The sequence below is a fragment of the Schistocerca nitens genome, chromosome 5, assembly GCF_023898315.1.
Source record: "Schistocerca nitens isolate TAMUIC-IGC-003100 chromosome 5, iqSchNite1.1, whole genome shotgun sequence".
In the NCBI taxonomy this organism is placed as follows: domain Eukaryota; kingdom Metazoa; phylum Arthropoda; class Insecta; order Orthoptera; family Acrididae; genus Schistocerca; species Schistocerca nitens.
The window spans coordinates 80,420,463-80,437,115 of record NC_064618.1 but is presented as its reverse complement, the minus strand read 5'-3'; the positions used below and the strand labels follow the sequence as shown (position 1 = coordinate 80,437,115).

The following is a 16,653-nucleotide window of genomic DNA, read 5'->3' as shown; positions in this document are numbered from 1 at the left end:
TTATGAAAACACACTTGACCTCTTAGCCACAAATAATCCTGAGCATCACGACGGATACAGGGATTAGTGAACACGCAGTCGTAGCGAGGCTCACTTCCGTAACAAAAAAATTCACCAAAACTAAACGCGAAATATATCTATTTATAAAAGCAGCTAAAAATTCGGGTGACGTCTTTCTAAGAGATAGTCTCCAATCCTTCCAAACTATGTAAATGAAGACCATATGTAGCTTAAGTTTAAAGAAATAGTATCAACAGCACTCGATATATTCATAGCAAATAAATTAATAAGAGACGGAACTGATCCCCCATGGTACACAAAACACGACAGAAAGCTGCTGCAGGAGCACCGCAAAAGGCACGTATAATTTAGACGAACGCAAAATCTCCAAGATTGGTGAAGTTTTACTGAGGCTCGAAATTTGGTGCGGATTTCAAAGCGAGATGCATTTAATAGTTTCCAGAACGAAACTCTCTCTAGACATGTGGCGGAAAATCCAAAGAGATTCTGGTTCTATGTTAAGTAAACCAGCGGAAACGCTCAGTAAGCGATGAGGAGGAGGAGTGGGAGGAGGGGGAGACAAGGGACCGAACCCTCCAGAGCAGGTAAAATCGTGGCAAATGTCCGGCGTGGCAAATGTCCGCACACCGTTCCTACATTTCTCTAGAATCAAGCTGCTTTTCCCCGATGCCGGCTTCTACCAGTTTTTCCAATGGTCTGTAAGGAATACTTATTAATCTGATAATTCGGTAATTTTCACAGCTGTAAGCAGCTGCCTTAGCTGGATTTGGAATTTCATTTACTGACATCTATTTATAACCCTGTTTTTCATCCGATTGTGTTCTGGAAGTACTTGAAGAACCCCCTAATAAGAAAAAAAGCAATGCGCGGTCCATGCAGCGTCCGCTAGACCTATTCAAGAGCCTATCGCGTAGGCTAGGTATACCTGACTTTGTGTAACGAGTACGAACCAGTCATTTCCCTTTCAGGTAGACCCAAGTGTGTCGTTTGTTCACCGTTTGACTGGCTGTCAGGGGGAGGGCGAGAGAGGCACGACCTGTTAATAGGCACGCCGCTCCGGCCGGCAGGAGAACACACGGTCGGGCCACCCACGCAGGGCCAGCAGCGCTAGTTGCGGGCGCCGCCGCCAGGGCGCGCTAGGGCGCGCGCCGCCGCTCGGGGCCCGGTGTGCGCGCCGGCGGGGCAGTGCGGACTGCGATGTGGTAGCGAGAGGCGGCGGCCGCCATGCACACCCCCGTAGCCACCATGGAGCGGCCCTCCTCGTCCTCGGCCGGCCTCTCCACCAGCCGCGACGACCAGGACAACTTCACCAACAGGTCGGTGCCCGCCGTCGCCTGCGTCTGTCGTGTGCCCGCCAGTGGACCCAGTGTGCGAAAATCCTTCCCCCCCACAGTGCCGCTTATCGGACGCTCTCGTACGGCGGCCGCTTACACCGCCAGCGAGTGGAATGTGTGCTAGTGGAAGGCAGAAATGTCGCCAAACCTACCCTCTTTGTGGAGTTGTTAACGGAATCGCTCTTTGTTTGTAAACATTTTCACTGTGGATCCACACAGCGAGGATTCCGTCGAAGTCAATGACAGCGTGTGTGGGGGTGGGTGGAGTGGGGAGGGAGTGTAGCCTGCATCACGTGAGGAATCGATACCGCCTTGTGTCGTACCCTACAGCACTGTGGGCTCCGCAGCCGTCACGTACGGCGTCTGTGTCTGCGGAAGACCCACGCCGCCGACAAGCGGCTCGAGGGTCAAACCTACGGACAGACGCAGCTCATCCGAGCCCCCTCAATGCACACATCACCGCTGTTTAACCTACCTCTGTATTTTTGTTTCTTACCATACAGATATCGGCTGCTGCAAGTCATGTTTATTTCTTTCGTGCGCGATGCGTTTTCTCACTAAAGTGACAAATCTTATACCTGCTGTTTCCGTCTTTCTTTAATTTTGCTTGTAACTACACTATAGTGATAAATAATACCGTGTTTGCATCACTTGTATGTTACCGAAACGAAACAGCAGCTTCCAGACAGCACCGGGTTTAATCGTAGCTAAACCCACATGGCAACGGGAACTATTTTTCTACACTCGTTTAGCGCCCGAATTACATAAAATATGTAAGAAACGTGGCAATTAGTTTTTAAAAATTAAGCCATGTTTTACCAGTATCCGGCTTTCAACTACCACTTTATACTGGATGGAAAAAAATACATGTAAAAGTCGTCGTGTACACACAACCTCGATACGGAAAGAAATTAGTGTGAAACACGTTGGAAATGACGCGTACAACTTAGGTTAATGTAATTCGTGATTCTTCGCTCAAGACACGATGTATAAATATTTTTCATTATTTTTCTCTGGTGATATCAACAACTGAAATTGCTGTTTAAAATCATGTCACAGCTAAGGAGATCAAATATCGTTAATTTAGTAACCACTGAAATCTCGACAAAACAAGAGAAAGATAAATCGTATCTATGTCAATTACACTCGAAGCATTAATATGGGGTACCTTAAAAAGTACGCTTTGAGTCACATTCTACAACGTTTTGTGGAGTATAGACGTTGGTTACAATGTTGAAAAGTCTATGAGAGAATACTCATAGTGAGAATCCAATGTTTGAAAAACATTGCCACTCGCAATTTTGTTTCTATAGCGAAACATGCGTTAAATATGGCGCGAACGTATGCATCAGTCTGTTCCTACAACCTTTATTTCGCATCCACATTTCTTTGCATCACCAACTCTGGGCATCATATCACTTTCCGACCTAACCTAGATCTCTGGCAACGCTACAGGTCAGTCTGTCGCTCAACCAAGGTTTCGGGACGGGAGAGTTCCACTCTAGCCCCGTTCTGTTAATTTATCATGAAACGAACTGTTTCATTTTGTTAATTGTGGAGTGGAAAAGTGGAACAATGACTCATATGCCTTAAGAGTTGAGTTAATCTTCCGAAAGTGGTAGGTGTAGCGAGAGGTGAAAAAATATTCTCTGAGGACAAATGTGATCATCAATCACATTATTCTGCCACTGTTTTACAGAACTTCCCTTCGCTCTCTATAAGACGGCTAGATGTTATTGGTCACCAGACAAAAAGCTTTCGTCAAGCCAACTGTGTATGTGGGGTGTGAGATTAATTATGTTTAATTTCAGTCATCGCGAGAACTGTCAACTTGGTATTTTCACGTTCCCCCCCCCCCCCCCCCAAAAAAAAAAAGTTAACTTTTAGAACTGAGGAGCTGTCTTCCAGTTAATAACAGCGTTCTATCACTCCTCACGTTCCATATCAAGCTGGTGTCTGGTGGTGGTGGTTGTTATCAAAGTTGTAGGGCGCTGCTCACTCGGCAGTTAAGCCCCTTTGCAGACAGTAGAGACGAGTCTGGTTGAAATGCGTTTAAACAACGATAAGGTTTAAAACCAAATAGAATGGTCACAGCGATCATGATTTATAATAAACGCGCACCCATTTCGGCCCAAAAAAACATCACGAAATAGAGATAAATGCAATAACTGTCGATAAAATATATTATAAAAGTGCATAATAGAAACATTTACAGCAGTTCAGATGACTATGCCAGCTCAGATGACTATGCCTGTGTGAGCACTTTGAAACAATGACTGAGCCAGTCACTCTGTAATATCCCAAAATTTCCCTGCCGGTGATTTTGGAAAGGAGGCCAGACAACACACAACCTTATGACGTATATCACACTCGCCTTATTGTCCTATAAAAGACAGGAATCGGTCCTCAGGTTAAAAAATAGAATAGCACAGTTAAAATATAATGTATCGACACCCGACTTCTCGCGTCGGATTCTTTCTTAATTTAGACACCGTTAGCCACCTTGTACACGCAAATTTGAATACATGCTTACATTTGCATTACTTAGCGTACTTAAAACACGTTGATGGTAGACTAGTGATCTGAAAACTGGTTCTTCATAAATAAACGTTAGTAGAATAAAACAGTTTGTTTGCTACTCAGCATTAAATATCTGAAACATAGAGCATTATAATAACTGTTAATCTGCATCACAAGAAGGCCGTCTGCACAAAACACTGTATTTACCGATGCTGTGATTGAATTTCATGTAATGTTTCGGCTCGCCTTCGTTTTAAATAAGCGCGAGAAAGTAATCCAAGCCATTTTAGTGCACCGGGCTGTTAGTGTACCTGGCAAAACCACAGTTATGTTAAGCGTAAATGATGCACGGGCCTACTACAATGTCGGTCGAATGTTGCAGGAATATTATCTGGATGTGCACGCGACTTTATCCTTGCTCGAAGGCAGTCAATGATCGTCATGGAGGGAAAAGTTGGAAAGGAGAATTTGAATAGGTATATATTAAAGTAGACTTTTCCCATGATGATAAAGCTGAAAATTAAAAAAAACACTGGGACTGAATGTATCCTGCAGTCGTTCGACCCTCTACTGCCGTTGCTATCTTGAAGTCAGCTAGTCTTTCCACGCCGCATCCACGGATCGAGAAGGCCGCTTGTTAAACAGTACAGTGGCAAGTAACCACTCAGGAGAGCGCGAATGCTGTCACAGTGCCCCTTCGCGTACCTGCACCGCAGCTTACCGTATTTGGTCTTCCTCGACAAATGCTTTCTATGTTGCGTTGCAGCAAGTTTCGAGGATGGATAGGCCACCCTCGCGTCCATAAACTGTGTTCGAGGCAGCTTCGCTAACTTCTGTGAAGATGAAATGGCAGTAGGAAGTGAAATTAAGAGAAAGATGTGCACCAGCACTGGCGCTGTCAAATGAAAAGTAAAACCTTGTTTCGAAACTGAAGTTTAACTATATCGTCAATTGAGTTTAAGATGATATTCGTACTTAGAGAATGAATGCAGTCGGGCAGCCGTTTAGCGAAGGCCTGCTGCTGAAAGAAACATAAGAAACATCTGTATGTCACGGTAGAATGTTTCTTTTACTGCTGTGATACGCAGGGAAACTTCACTTTTGCTTTTAAGTTGGTTTTGCTTTACCTACAAGCCCGAAATATCGTTCGTAATTTTTCTTAGATCTGTGTTCTGTCTTCATTCCTTTCGAAGAAACAAGTTTACGTTTGCCATGAAGTTTGGATTGTGAATGTAATGATTGTAGAAGGGAAGGCAAATGGTAGACTTCGGTTTTATTGGGAGGAGACTATGTATAGGACACTAGTGCGACCCATTGTCTAGTACTGTTCGAGTATTTGGGAACCGCACCAGGCCGGATTAAAGGAAGATATCGAAGGAATTCAGAGGCGGTCTGCTAGATTTGTTACCGGCAGGTTCGAAGAGTACGCATTATTTCGAGGATGCTAGGGAACTCAGATAGGAATCGCTGGATGGAAGGCGACATTCTTTTCCTGGAGGAGTATTGAGAAAATTTGCAGGACCGGCATTTGAGGCTGACTGCGGAACGATTCTACTGCGGCCAATGTACATTTCGCGGAAGGATCACGAAGATAGGATTGGAGAGATTAGGGCTCATACGGAGGCATATAGACAGACGTTTTTTTCCCCTCTCTATTTGCGAGTGGAACAGAAAAGGAAATTAGTTGGAGTGATAGTAACAGTACACGATAACCTGCACCACACACCAGACGTTGGCTTTCAGAGTCTCTACGTAGACATAGATGTTAAGCATCTCATTTTTACTTTGTCGTCTCCAGCGCAAGTCTGTCCTATGCAAGCCTCTTGATCTCTGCGTAACTACTGTACAGTGCCTCATTATGAACCAACTTCTTATAGTGAACCATTGGAATCTGGACTGCTATACCTCACTCCAGTATCGGTGGTCTGCAAGCTGTCTCTTCCGTAGCTGTCTCTTTCGTTTTCAAGCGAGCTCGTGTATGTATTCCATTCTCGTAAGAGCTTGGTGTTTGGAGTGAATGACGGTCTCCCTCCCTCCCCCCTCTAGTCTAAATAGTGCATTAGTGTGTGAGGTTCTTGCCAAATCGGCCCGAAGGATGAAGTTCGATGTTTTCAGACGCTAAAGTTATAAGCAATCTGCTTAATACGTAAGAAAATGTAACGGAGGTGCTAAGGGAACTTTAATGCATGGCATTATTTTAAAGAAAAGATTCTTCTACTCGCAAAAATGTTTGATAAATTTAAAGAGCGTATATTTCACATAGATTGTGAAGCTCTTCCTGTCTTCATCTTGTATTTTCCGTACGTACCCCAAGAACGAAGTAAAAGCCACGCGGGGTACCAGGCGATCTAGGTGCCTTGTCACGGTTCGTCCGGCTCCCCCCGTCGGAAGTTCGAGTCCTCCCTTGTGTGTGTGTGTGTGTGTGTGTGTGTGTGTGTGTGTGTGTGTGTGTGTGTGTGTGTGTGGGGGGGGGGGGGGGGGTGTTGTCCTTAGCGTACGTTAGTGTAAGCCTAGGGACCGATGACCTCAGCAGTTTGGTTCCATAGAACTTACCCCAAATTTGCAACAAAGTAACAGACTTAGGGCACATCCACTGTGAAAACCGTCAGAATTTGCTTGCTCTTCTCGTGAATGAAATAGAAAAATAGTCTTCGCCCTGCATTGTAGAGGCACTGACTTGTCGCTGAACTACGAAGAGCGCTTCGTATGCCGCTGCCTGAATCGGTTCCAGTGCAGCCCGCGAATGTGTTTGGCGCTAATCTCGGTCTTGTATACCACACAAACTTTTAAGTTTAATTTGCAGAGTGCGTACCGAAAGTGTTCTGCTACGGATACAGAGAAAGAGAAAAACGTGAAAATCTGGAGGAAATCTTTTTGCACTCGTTAGGAAGAGAGAGAATTACAAACAGATCAAATATTGACTCACACAGTTACAGATTTGTTACTGTAGAGTGCGACACAATCTATACGGGGAAAAGCGCTTGTGTTCCTGTGTGAATCAGAACCCACTGAATCTAGTCTGGGTGTAGCAACTAGCGGCCTCCGTCAAGGTGGACCAACAAATATTACGTTGTTTTCTGCAGTTACGGACCAGTCGGGAGTGGAACAAAACGAGTGAAGCAAATTTTGATATTATTTTATTGCCGCCTCTTAGGCAGCTATCCTGCATTCTCTCGGTACGGTACTCGTGTAGCTAGTTTGGCTATTTATAATGTTTGCAGAAATTGTGAGGCGCGTGTTGCCTGAGCGACGGCTCACTTGGACAGCAGATGTTCTCCCCGACACGGCATCTAGCGCGCCACAGCTTTCCCCTTTGTTTCTCGTGTTGTGCCGCAGACTTGGCGCCAAAAAGCCCCCGTGACGCGGCCCGTACCTGCCTGCCCGAGCAGTTCAAGGAGAACCGCTACGTCGGCTGGAGGAGCCTGCAGGAGGCTTTGTTTACGCGAACCGCGTGTGCACGCGCGAGTAGTTGCTGGCGCCGCCGCGTGAGGGCTCTGCCGTCCGCGCACGCGCTGCATCCGGAGGGGCCGAGCGTCGATCAATAGCCGTGTGCCTGGCTGGATACGGGGGAGGGGTAGAGGGAGAGGAACAGTAGGGGATCGCCGGCCTGTCCTGCACTGTGGCGTCGCGTGCCGAGAGCTGAATGCCTGCTCTCCCCAACGGAGGGTGAGAGCCACTGATAGCCGAGAACGAGCAGCCGACTGAAAGGGGGCGGCGCGCGCGTGCTGGGCGCACGTCCTGTCGCCTGCAACCCCGCAGCTCCAACAGGATCGTGTCTTGGAAAGCAACGCGGTGGTCAAACCAACCTCGGGGTTGACAGATTACATAAGACAGAGAACTTAATGACTGTAACGAAAGCTGCCAGAGAGTATAAACCGCCGGCCACAGAGGTCCTCTGTCGTTTGGTTGGTTTGGGAAGAGAGACCAAACAGCGAGACCATCGGATTAAGGAAGAATGGGGAAGGGAGTCGGCCGTCCCCTTTCAAAGGAACCATCCCGGCATTGGCCTGAAGAGATTTAGGGAAATCACGGAAAACCTAAATCAGGACGGCCGGACGCAGGTTTTGAACCGTCGTCCTCCCGAATGCGAGTGCAGTGTATTAACCACTGCGCCACCTCGCTCGGTGAATGTCCTCTGTCCTGACGGAAGATGACACAGAAAGACTGCACTGGAGGCCAGAGCACTCAGAGCGCTGTGATGTCTCTCCCCACCCCTACCCACCATAGACTGGACCGTCCGATTAGCCTGCGGCAAGTGTCCCCCCACCCCTCTCCACCACACGTGGGTTGATTGTGAGTCACCTGTCTCCAACCGCACGCGACATCGTCCCCGTCTTGTCTTCCGACCCACCAAAGCGTAAACAGAGATAACGCGCGATATCTGTTCCTCGGGGAGTTTCACGTGCATAATGGACAATGCTTGTGCGTGTTATCTCCAGTGCAATGTCACGACACCATTATTTCCAGTCTTCTTTCCAATTTCCGTCTCGTTCGCACACTTAGCTTACTTAATTCTACATCTGTACGCTGTAGATCACAAAGTGCACGGAAGACATCCCAGAGATAGCGAGGCGGCGCAGTGGTTAGCACACTGCACTCGCATTCGGGAGGACGACGGTTCAATCCCGTCTCCGGCCATCCTGATTTAGGTTTTCCGTGATTTCCATAATGCGCTTCAGGCAAATGTAGGTATGGTTCTTTGAAATGGCACTGCCGACTTCCTTCCCCATCCTTCCCTAATCCAATGGGACCGATGACCTCTCTGCTTGGTCCCCTCCCCCAAATGAGCCAACCAACCAAGACATTGCAGTGTATCACATATTAGTATGTCTTCGCTTAAGGAGCGCAGGAACTGTCTCTGTGCACGTTGTAATTAGTGTATCTCGTTTTCTCTGTCACTATGGGAGCAGTATGCAGGGGGATTCGGTATTTTCCTAGATTCCTCTCTCTATATTTGTTCTTGAAACTATAAGTAGGCTATCGCGGCGTACTTGGCGTATGTCTTCTGCGATAGCTAATTCACGTTGTCAACGTTACCGTGACACACTAACGTCAGTCAAATAAACCTGTGACCATTCGTACTGCCCTTCATTGCATAGGTTCAACGACACCTGTTAGTTATATTTTTGGTATGGATCCTACGCACTTGAGCGGTATTCTAGGATGGGTCAGACAAAGTGTCCTCTGGACAATTGCGGTATTTTCGCAGTATCTACCGATGAACCGAAGTCTAGCATCGGATTTACTTGCGATTAAGCCTGTGATCATTCCAGAAAAAAGGTCCATAGGCTTGCTCCGATTGGCCGGCTACTGTCTACAGGGCAGTGAGGGGTGTGAGGCACGATCGTGGGACACCACACTTGATGCCACTACCTCTTTATCCAACCAGCTCCTTATTTGGCTTCACGAGAGTGGACCCTGTATCTATGTCAGAAAATATCACAGGTGGTACCTGGAATCGAACACAGGACCTTCCACAGTGAAGGCATTTAAGGTACCAACAAATTGTTACAGCTAGGCATTCGTGTGAGTTGGCTGAACCCAGTTATCCCTCATTGTTATTATAGCAGTACGATATTACGTCTTTTTCGTCCTGTACAGTGCACAACTTACATTTCTGAACATCTAAGCAAACTGCCAACGTCTGAACCACTTTTAAAATCTTATCGAGAGCTGCCTGAACATTTGCGCAGTTTTTTTTTTACAGTTGGTACTTCTTTATAGATACCTGCATCACCTGTGGAAATCCTGTAGCTGCTATTGACTGCCAGGTCTTTTATACACTAAATGAACGACAAAGGCATCAACACACTTTCCTGGAGCACACCTGAAGTTACTCTTTCTTGTTCTGTCATTGACTCTCTATCCAAGAAAACACGCAACATCCTCCCTACCCAAAAATCCTCAGCGCAGTCACAAATTTTGTTTGATACCTCATATTGCTGTTTCGTTGTGTGGTACAAAGGAGAGCGCACACTACAACAAATAATCCGAATTTTTCTGACTGTAGAGAAAGCACGCCTTGCTTCGAGTAAGTCTTAGACTCGAAAATAACTGGAATCAGTCCCTCAGACTTCCACCGTCTCCGTCGTGTTTGCACTGTCTCTTTGAGAACAGCATCGTTCATCCGTTCAGAACATTGTACCACAAACACACCCTCTAAACCCTATTAACGCAAGTCTCGCATTCGGGACAAGTTCCAACCCTCCCCTCCCCAACCCCCCCCCCCCCCCCCCCCCCCACTCACTAACTCGTCAGATTTGCGTGTTCCGCGGTTTACGTGAAATCACGTAGGTCGGGTACTGCGACTATTCCTGTAGGAAGTCTACGCCTAGTTCCTTCCTTCCAGACGTGCACAGTCCGATCTTGTGCTTCGTCTCTAATAATTCTGATCTAACTTCGTTTCCCCAGAGGCAGTCTAGGAATGAGTGAAGTCTCGGCGGTACCGCCTCTCTGCGATGGTTCACACGCGCCGTTAATGTTCCTCGTCGGCTAACACACAGCCGTCGAGAGAAACAACACGACAGATACCTGACTATAAGTGCACTACAGAATTCGTCAAGTGAACTGTCTAAAGGGTTTCTTTCCTGACAAACTGTGTATCGCTGACTCATGTTTAATACACTCAAGTGGCAGACTCTGCAAGAAAGGCGCTCTGCATCGCGGTGTAGCTTGCTCGCCAGGTTTCGAGAGGGTGCGTTTCTGGATGAGGTATCGAATATATTGCTTCCCCCTACTTATACCTCCCGAGGAGATCACGAATGTAAAATTAGAGAGATTAGAGCGTGCACGGAGGCTTTCAGACAGTCGTTCTTCCCGCGAACCATACGCGACTGGAACAGGAAAGGGAGGTAATGACAGTGGCACGTAAAGTGCCCTCCGCCACACACAGTTGGGTGGCTTGCGGAGTATAAACGTAGATGTAGGTGTAGACAGCTGATCTATGCGCCATAATGTCCGGCAGTGCGTGCCTCGCTCCCGGGGTTGCCGAGGCGTCGCCTTTTACTGAGCAGTCAGCAAGCTGGTAGTTTGTAAAGTGACAGTGACATTGTTGCAACAACATAAACATTTCGAGAAGTTTGATGCGATGTACTCTTGTTGACATATTGCATCTTCTGACCACTGTTTAACTTTTATGTATTCAGTTCAGTTGCCCACGTCTTGTTTTGATGTTGTTTAGAGACGAATGGAACGACATATGTAATTGCACACAGATACAGCAACTGAGAATCTTGTTATGGCTGATGACGTTCTAACAAATGGCTCTGAGCACTATGGGACTTAACATCTGAGATCGTCAGTTCCCTAGAACTGAGAACTACTTGAACCTAACTATCCTAAGGAGATCACACACATGTATGCCCCAGGCAGGATTCGAACCTGCGACCGTAGCGGTCACGCGGTTCCAAAATGAAGTACCTAGAACCGCTCGGCCACAACGGCCGACAACGTTTTAACAATCGAAACTTGTTGCACCGATGAAGGTTCTTACAGCAGCTGCTGGTGGTCCGTATAATTTTGAATAAATATCAGCAAAGCGTGGGGCTCCAACTACTTAAAGGGGCGGGGGGTCGAGAGATCTGGGTCTACTAGGTATGAAGAGATCAAGACTAGATGGTAAAGACTTCATAAAACCAGCCGGAAGGTTGACTTATATGCCGGCCGGAGTGGCCGAGCGGTTCTAGGCACAACAGTCTGGAACCGCGCGTCCGCTACGGTCGCAGGTTCCAATCCTTCCTCGGGCATGAATGTTTGTGATGTCCTTAGGTTAGTTAGGTTTAAGTAGTTCTAAGTTCTAGGGGACTGATGACCTCAGAAGCTAAGTCCCATAGTGCTCAGAGCCATTTGAACCATGTTTTGACTTATATGCCACAAATAGGTCATTCAGTTAACCCTCGCGATACCGTGGCGAGAGGGGAGGAAGGGAGGGGGGTACTTTATGCCCACCATTTGAAAATATTTTAAAACTTCGAAAAAAATATTTATTTTTAATGATTTGTCATACTATATTTTAAATTATTTTAAAATTTTCAGTAAAACGTAAGACAAAAACTTTTTGCAAGAAAAGTGAGATTTTTATTTTCAAGTTCATGACTCTTCTTAGGCATTTTACACCTTTAGAAATGATGTCGTGAATAAAAATCACGACAATTAACTAAATCTGTATTTTTTCCAGTTTTTTGTGGCGATCATAAAGTACCCCTCCCCTCTGTGTACACATTACGGAATATGTATTGGTATTGCTACGGTTGTGCTAGTAGATATTTACAAGTTGTAGACCTGATTTACGCATCGGTACCTATTTAAAACGGATGTTGTTAACAGAAGTTAACAGTGAACGAATTTTTTAAAATTTTTTGTAGTGGGCGTAACGTAGCACCCTCCTCGCACCCTGCTGGTACCCGTTATGGAAACTGCGTTGGTATTTTTAACGTAAACGACGTTCACCATAACAGGTATGTTGTCGTTGTCGGATACTGCGACGTCGTTTGATTTATGAGTGCCGTGTGTGTACAGAGCTGGACTTCTGAGAAGGCCGCTGTCGTCAGGCGCGTTTAGCGCGGCCCCCTGCTAATGGATACGCAGCCGCAGCCGTGACGTCACGACGAGCAGGCGTCAGGGTCCAGGCGCCGCTGGCCGCTGAGGGCCGAGTGCTGCCGACGACGGGCACACTCCAGAGGGGGCTGCGGCGTGGCCCGAAACCGGACTGTCCGATGCACGGAAAGCTCTGCGGCGCCAGAGATGTACTCGTAAAACCGTTATCAGGCGTGTTTCCCAATGCGATTTATTGTCGGCATTGGCAAATGTCAGAGAGCAACAATATGAGGGAATTACAGACTATTTTCGTCCTCGATTAAAGCTGGTCTTCGAAAGACTCGCTGTCTGTGGTATTCAGATCCTAAAATTTCAGCTTTAAAGACGATTAACTGATCCGTAATCCACGTGTGATGGAATAATGCGTTTATTGAGTTACCGTGCAGATTTGAAATTAATGTATCTGATCCAGCTGTCAATACGAGAAATGGGTAGCTAATCTTCCCTTTCGTTCGTTACGTGCTTCTCCTTAACTGCGATAACTGTTACTGGCTATACAATGAGACGGCGCTGTGTTCGAGGGACTGGACTCCTACTCGAGAAAATCATGGGGCCACTCCCGGGTCGCCCATTCAGATTTAATTTTTGTTTTGCGTTTCTCAGTACTTTCAGGATAGTGCAGTGGTGGTCACTTCTACAGAGCGACGATTTCTAGTTTAGTTTCTCATCCATGTTCAACTGGACTCATGATTATTCGCAAATGATCTGAATGTCAACGCGATTTTAAACACTAAAATCTTTTATTCGAGAGCAGAGGATAATGAGGATCCTAAAGTAGCATATGCCGCATTTATCTCGTCGGAAATGTTAGTTGTTCGGTTTGAGGGCCCTTGCTAAGAATGCCCTGAAGAGCTACTGCTTTGTCACGTGTTATCCATCGTTTATAGTTGCACTACGTTCAACTTCGGCCTTTGGAACGACACAGGGAGAAGTGACCCATCTGTTACGACACTGCTTCTCATCTGAGATTAGTGGCATGAAATCCCCATCCAGACTGGAAGTGTTTCACGGTTTCTCTAAATCACATTTTGCACACCACCCAGGCCCAGCCAGTCTACGCTTTATCTCGTCGACTAGACATTTTTATCCAGATCATCCTTAGTTTTTCTTTCCATGTTTCCGAGTTGCAAATTTAATGATTTTTATAAATAGAGAAAAGATAGTTTACTAATGGTTTTACATACCAAACGCCGCAGTAGGAAGCAAGCGCGCAACAAGAGGCACAGGAGACCAAATACTGTAAATACATAGCGACTGTTTGCCAACAATACAGAACCGGAATATATCAGAGACAAGTTGATTTCCATCACGTGTATGGTAGCTGTGGGGTTTATGGCGGTATGTACAGATAAAGTGTGTTCACCGTGTCAGTGACAATTTTTTGTGTGGCTGTTATGATCGATGCTGCACGATTCCAAGGCTCGCTTCATCGTATTAGCTCCCCGTTTTGCAACAGACGGCAGTAGACGTGTCATACAATGAGCCTACACATTTAAAAACTCAACGCCATGGAAATATTAATCGATTTGTGATTGCATCACAGCCGTAATACAGCGATAGACATAAATATGTGATTTTGCAGCATGAAAGCGCTCGACCCCATGGTGCAAAACCCGCTAAAACATACTTGGAAACGTTTAATAGGAAGTCCTTTCGAAAGTAAAATTCCATCTACAGACTTCACAGAAAATCCTAAAGAGAAATAGAATATCTAAATAAGTTATGATGATTCAGAAATGCAAGTCGCTCGACAGGCCACTAGACCTGACTGGATACCAATACGATTCTACATATAGTATGCGAAATAACATTGTGAAAGTTGCTTGTTTAAAAAAAAAAAGAACTGGTGAAATTTGTTTTTAATTACCAAAATTTGTAGTAATTATAATGAAAGATGTAAGGAAATGTGTAAAGCTCCATCTCTGACAATATTATCGTCATGTAAACTTTTCTGTAAAAATTGCAAGGCAATCTAGTGAAACTTTAATACCGTTATTATAAAATCTCATACGTAGCCGTGCATGTTGCATTATGGAAACTCTTATTCCGACGAGTCAGTATTTAAACATTTTCTGGAACCTCCCACTATCAGACACGACAGTTCTGATACAGCACAAAAACAAAAATTAATTACTCTTCCTACAAATCATGAAAAATCAATTCTCTAGTATCTGACTGCGAATTTTAAAATATTCTCTACCGTCTCCTAACGATTATGCTGCTAAGCTCCTGTGCTCAACAGACAACTTGCCTCGTCTTGCCGCTGCAAGTGCGTGACCAACAACACTTCAAAAGAAATACTCCGATCCATGCAGAGCGCAACGCATGTTCACAACTGCTGATGCATCTACTCCTACGCTCTTTTTATGTAGAAACTGAATGATCGGGAGGGGTTTGGTCAACAAGCCTTAAGCGGTGTAGAAAATTAAAGAAACCAATAAAAACTTTTAATTTACTGTATTCTGAGAATGAAGTTTCATACATTGACAAACTTTACTGAGACCTTTCTTTTCTTTGAGCAATTTAAAAACTTTAATTATTCAACAATGTCTGTAATCGTTAATCATGTACCTGCTCACAACAAAGATACAAATATTATTCTCAATGTATGCTTATACAAAACTGACAAAACCCTCCCAGTGCACAAGCAAGTAACAACTTCGTGCAGCAAAAAAGGCAAATTACCAAAAATCCTCAATTAATATAAGTCTCACCGGGTCGGTTAGGCTGAGACCTCTCCCAACGCGCGGCTTCTCTCCACGCCAGGCTATATCCCACTACTGTCAACAACTGTTCGCACGCCACCACACGATAATAATATATCACCGCCAGAGTTTGTGTCAGCACGCAACAGCAGCATCAATAGCCAACTTTCCAAAAATTGTTAGATTTCAACGTTTATTACAATAATTAATAGGAATAAAAACCGAAATTCAGTTATTTCAGAAACCGCTGATGTTGAGCGCTTTTAAAAGTCATGTTAAACTGGCGGGAAGACAACCGATATAATCGCAAACCGGTTGGTACAGCGATAACCGCCATCCCTAGCACGGAATATCAGAGAGTAGCTGTGTGATTGGATTGAAGAGTTTGTAACAAACAGAACACAGCATGTCACTCTCGACGGAAAGAAATCATCAGACGTTAAAAGTAACTTCGTGTGTGCTCCAGAGGGGTGTCATAGGACCGTTACTTTTCACAATATACACTACTGGCCACTAAAATCGCTACACCAAGGAGAAATGCAGATGATAAACGGGTATTCAATGGACAAATATATCATGCTAGAACTGACATGTGATTACATTTTCACGCAATTTGGGTGCATAGATCCTGAGAAATCAGTTCCCAGAACAACCACCTCTGGCCGTAATAACGGCCTTGATACGCCTGGGAATTGAGTCAAACAGAGCTTCGATGGCGTATAGAGGTGCAGCTGCCCATGCAGCTTCAACACGATACCACAGTTCATCAAGAGTAGTGACTGGCGTATTGTGATTGAGCCAGTTGCTCGGCTACCATTGACCAGACGTTTTCAATTGGTGGGAGATCGGGAGAACGTGCTGGCCAGGGCAGCAGTCGAACATTTTCTGTATCCAGAAAGTTCCGTACAGGACCTGCAGCATGCATTATCCTGCTGAAATGTAGGGTTTTGCAAGGATCGAATGAAGGGTAGAGCAACGGGTCGTAACACATCTGAAATGTAACGTCTCCTGTTCAAAGTGCCGTCAATGCGAACAAGAGGTGATCGAGACGTGTAACCAATGGCACCCCATACCATCAGGCCGGGTGATGCACAAGTATGGCGATGACGAATACACGCTTCCAATGTGCGTTCACCGCGATGTCGCCAAATACGGATGCGACCATCATTATGCTGTAAACAGGACCTGGATTCATCCGAAAAAATGACGTTTTGCCTTCGTGCACCCAGGTTCGTCGTTGAGCACACCATCGCAGGCGGTCCTGTCTGTGGTGCAGCGTCAAGGGTAACCGCAGCCATGGTCTCCGAGCTGATAGTCCATGCTGCTGCAAACGTCGTCGAACTGTTCGTGCAGATGGTTGTTGTCTTGCAAACGTCCACATCTGTTGACTCAGGGATCGAGATGTGGCTGCACGATCCGTTACAGCCATGAGGATAAGATGCCTGTCATCTCGACTGCTAGTGATACGAGGCCGTTGG

At 45.8% G+C, this 16,653-nt stretch overlaps 1 protein-coding gene across 1 annotated transcript in view; it reads left to right on the top strand.

The window, feature by feature from the left end:
* The first annotated feature begins 1,201 nt into the window (after positions 1-1,201).
* Positions 1,202-16,653, top strand: part of LOC126259898 (mitogen-activated protein kinase kinase kinase 13) — a 379,295-nt gene continuing 363,843 nt past the window's right edge. The window contains exon 1 of the mRNA XM_049956979.1: positions 1,202-1,337. Within this exon, the coding sequence (XP_049812936.1) occupies positions 1,246-1,337 (92 nt within the window). The 5' untranslated portion in view covers positions 1,202-1,245. The remainder of the gene's footprint in view (positions 1,338-16,653) is intronic.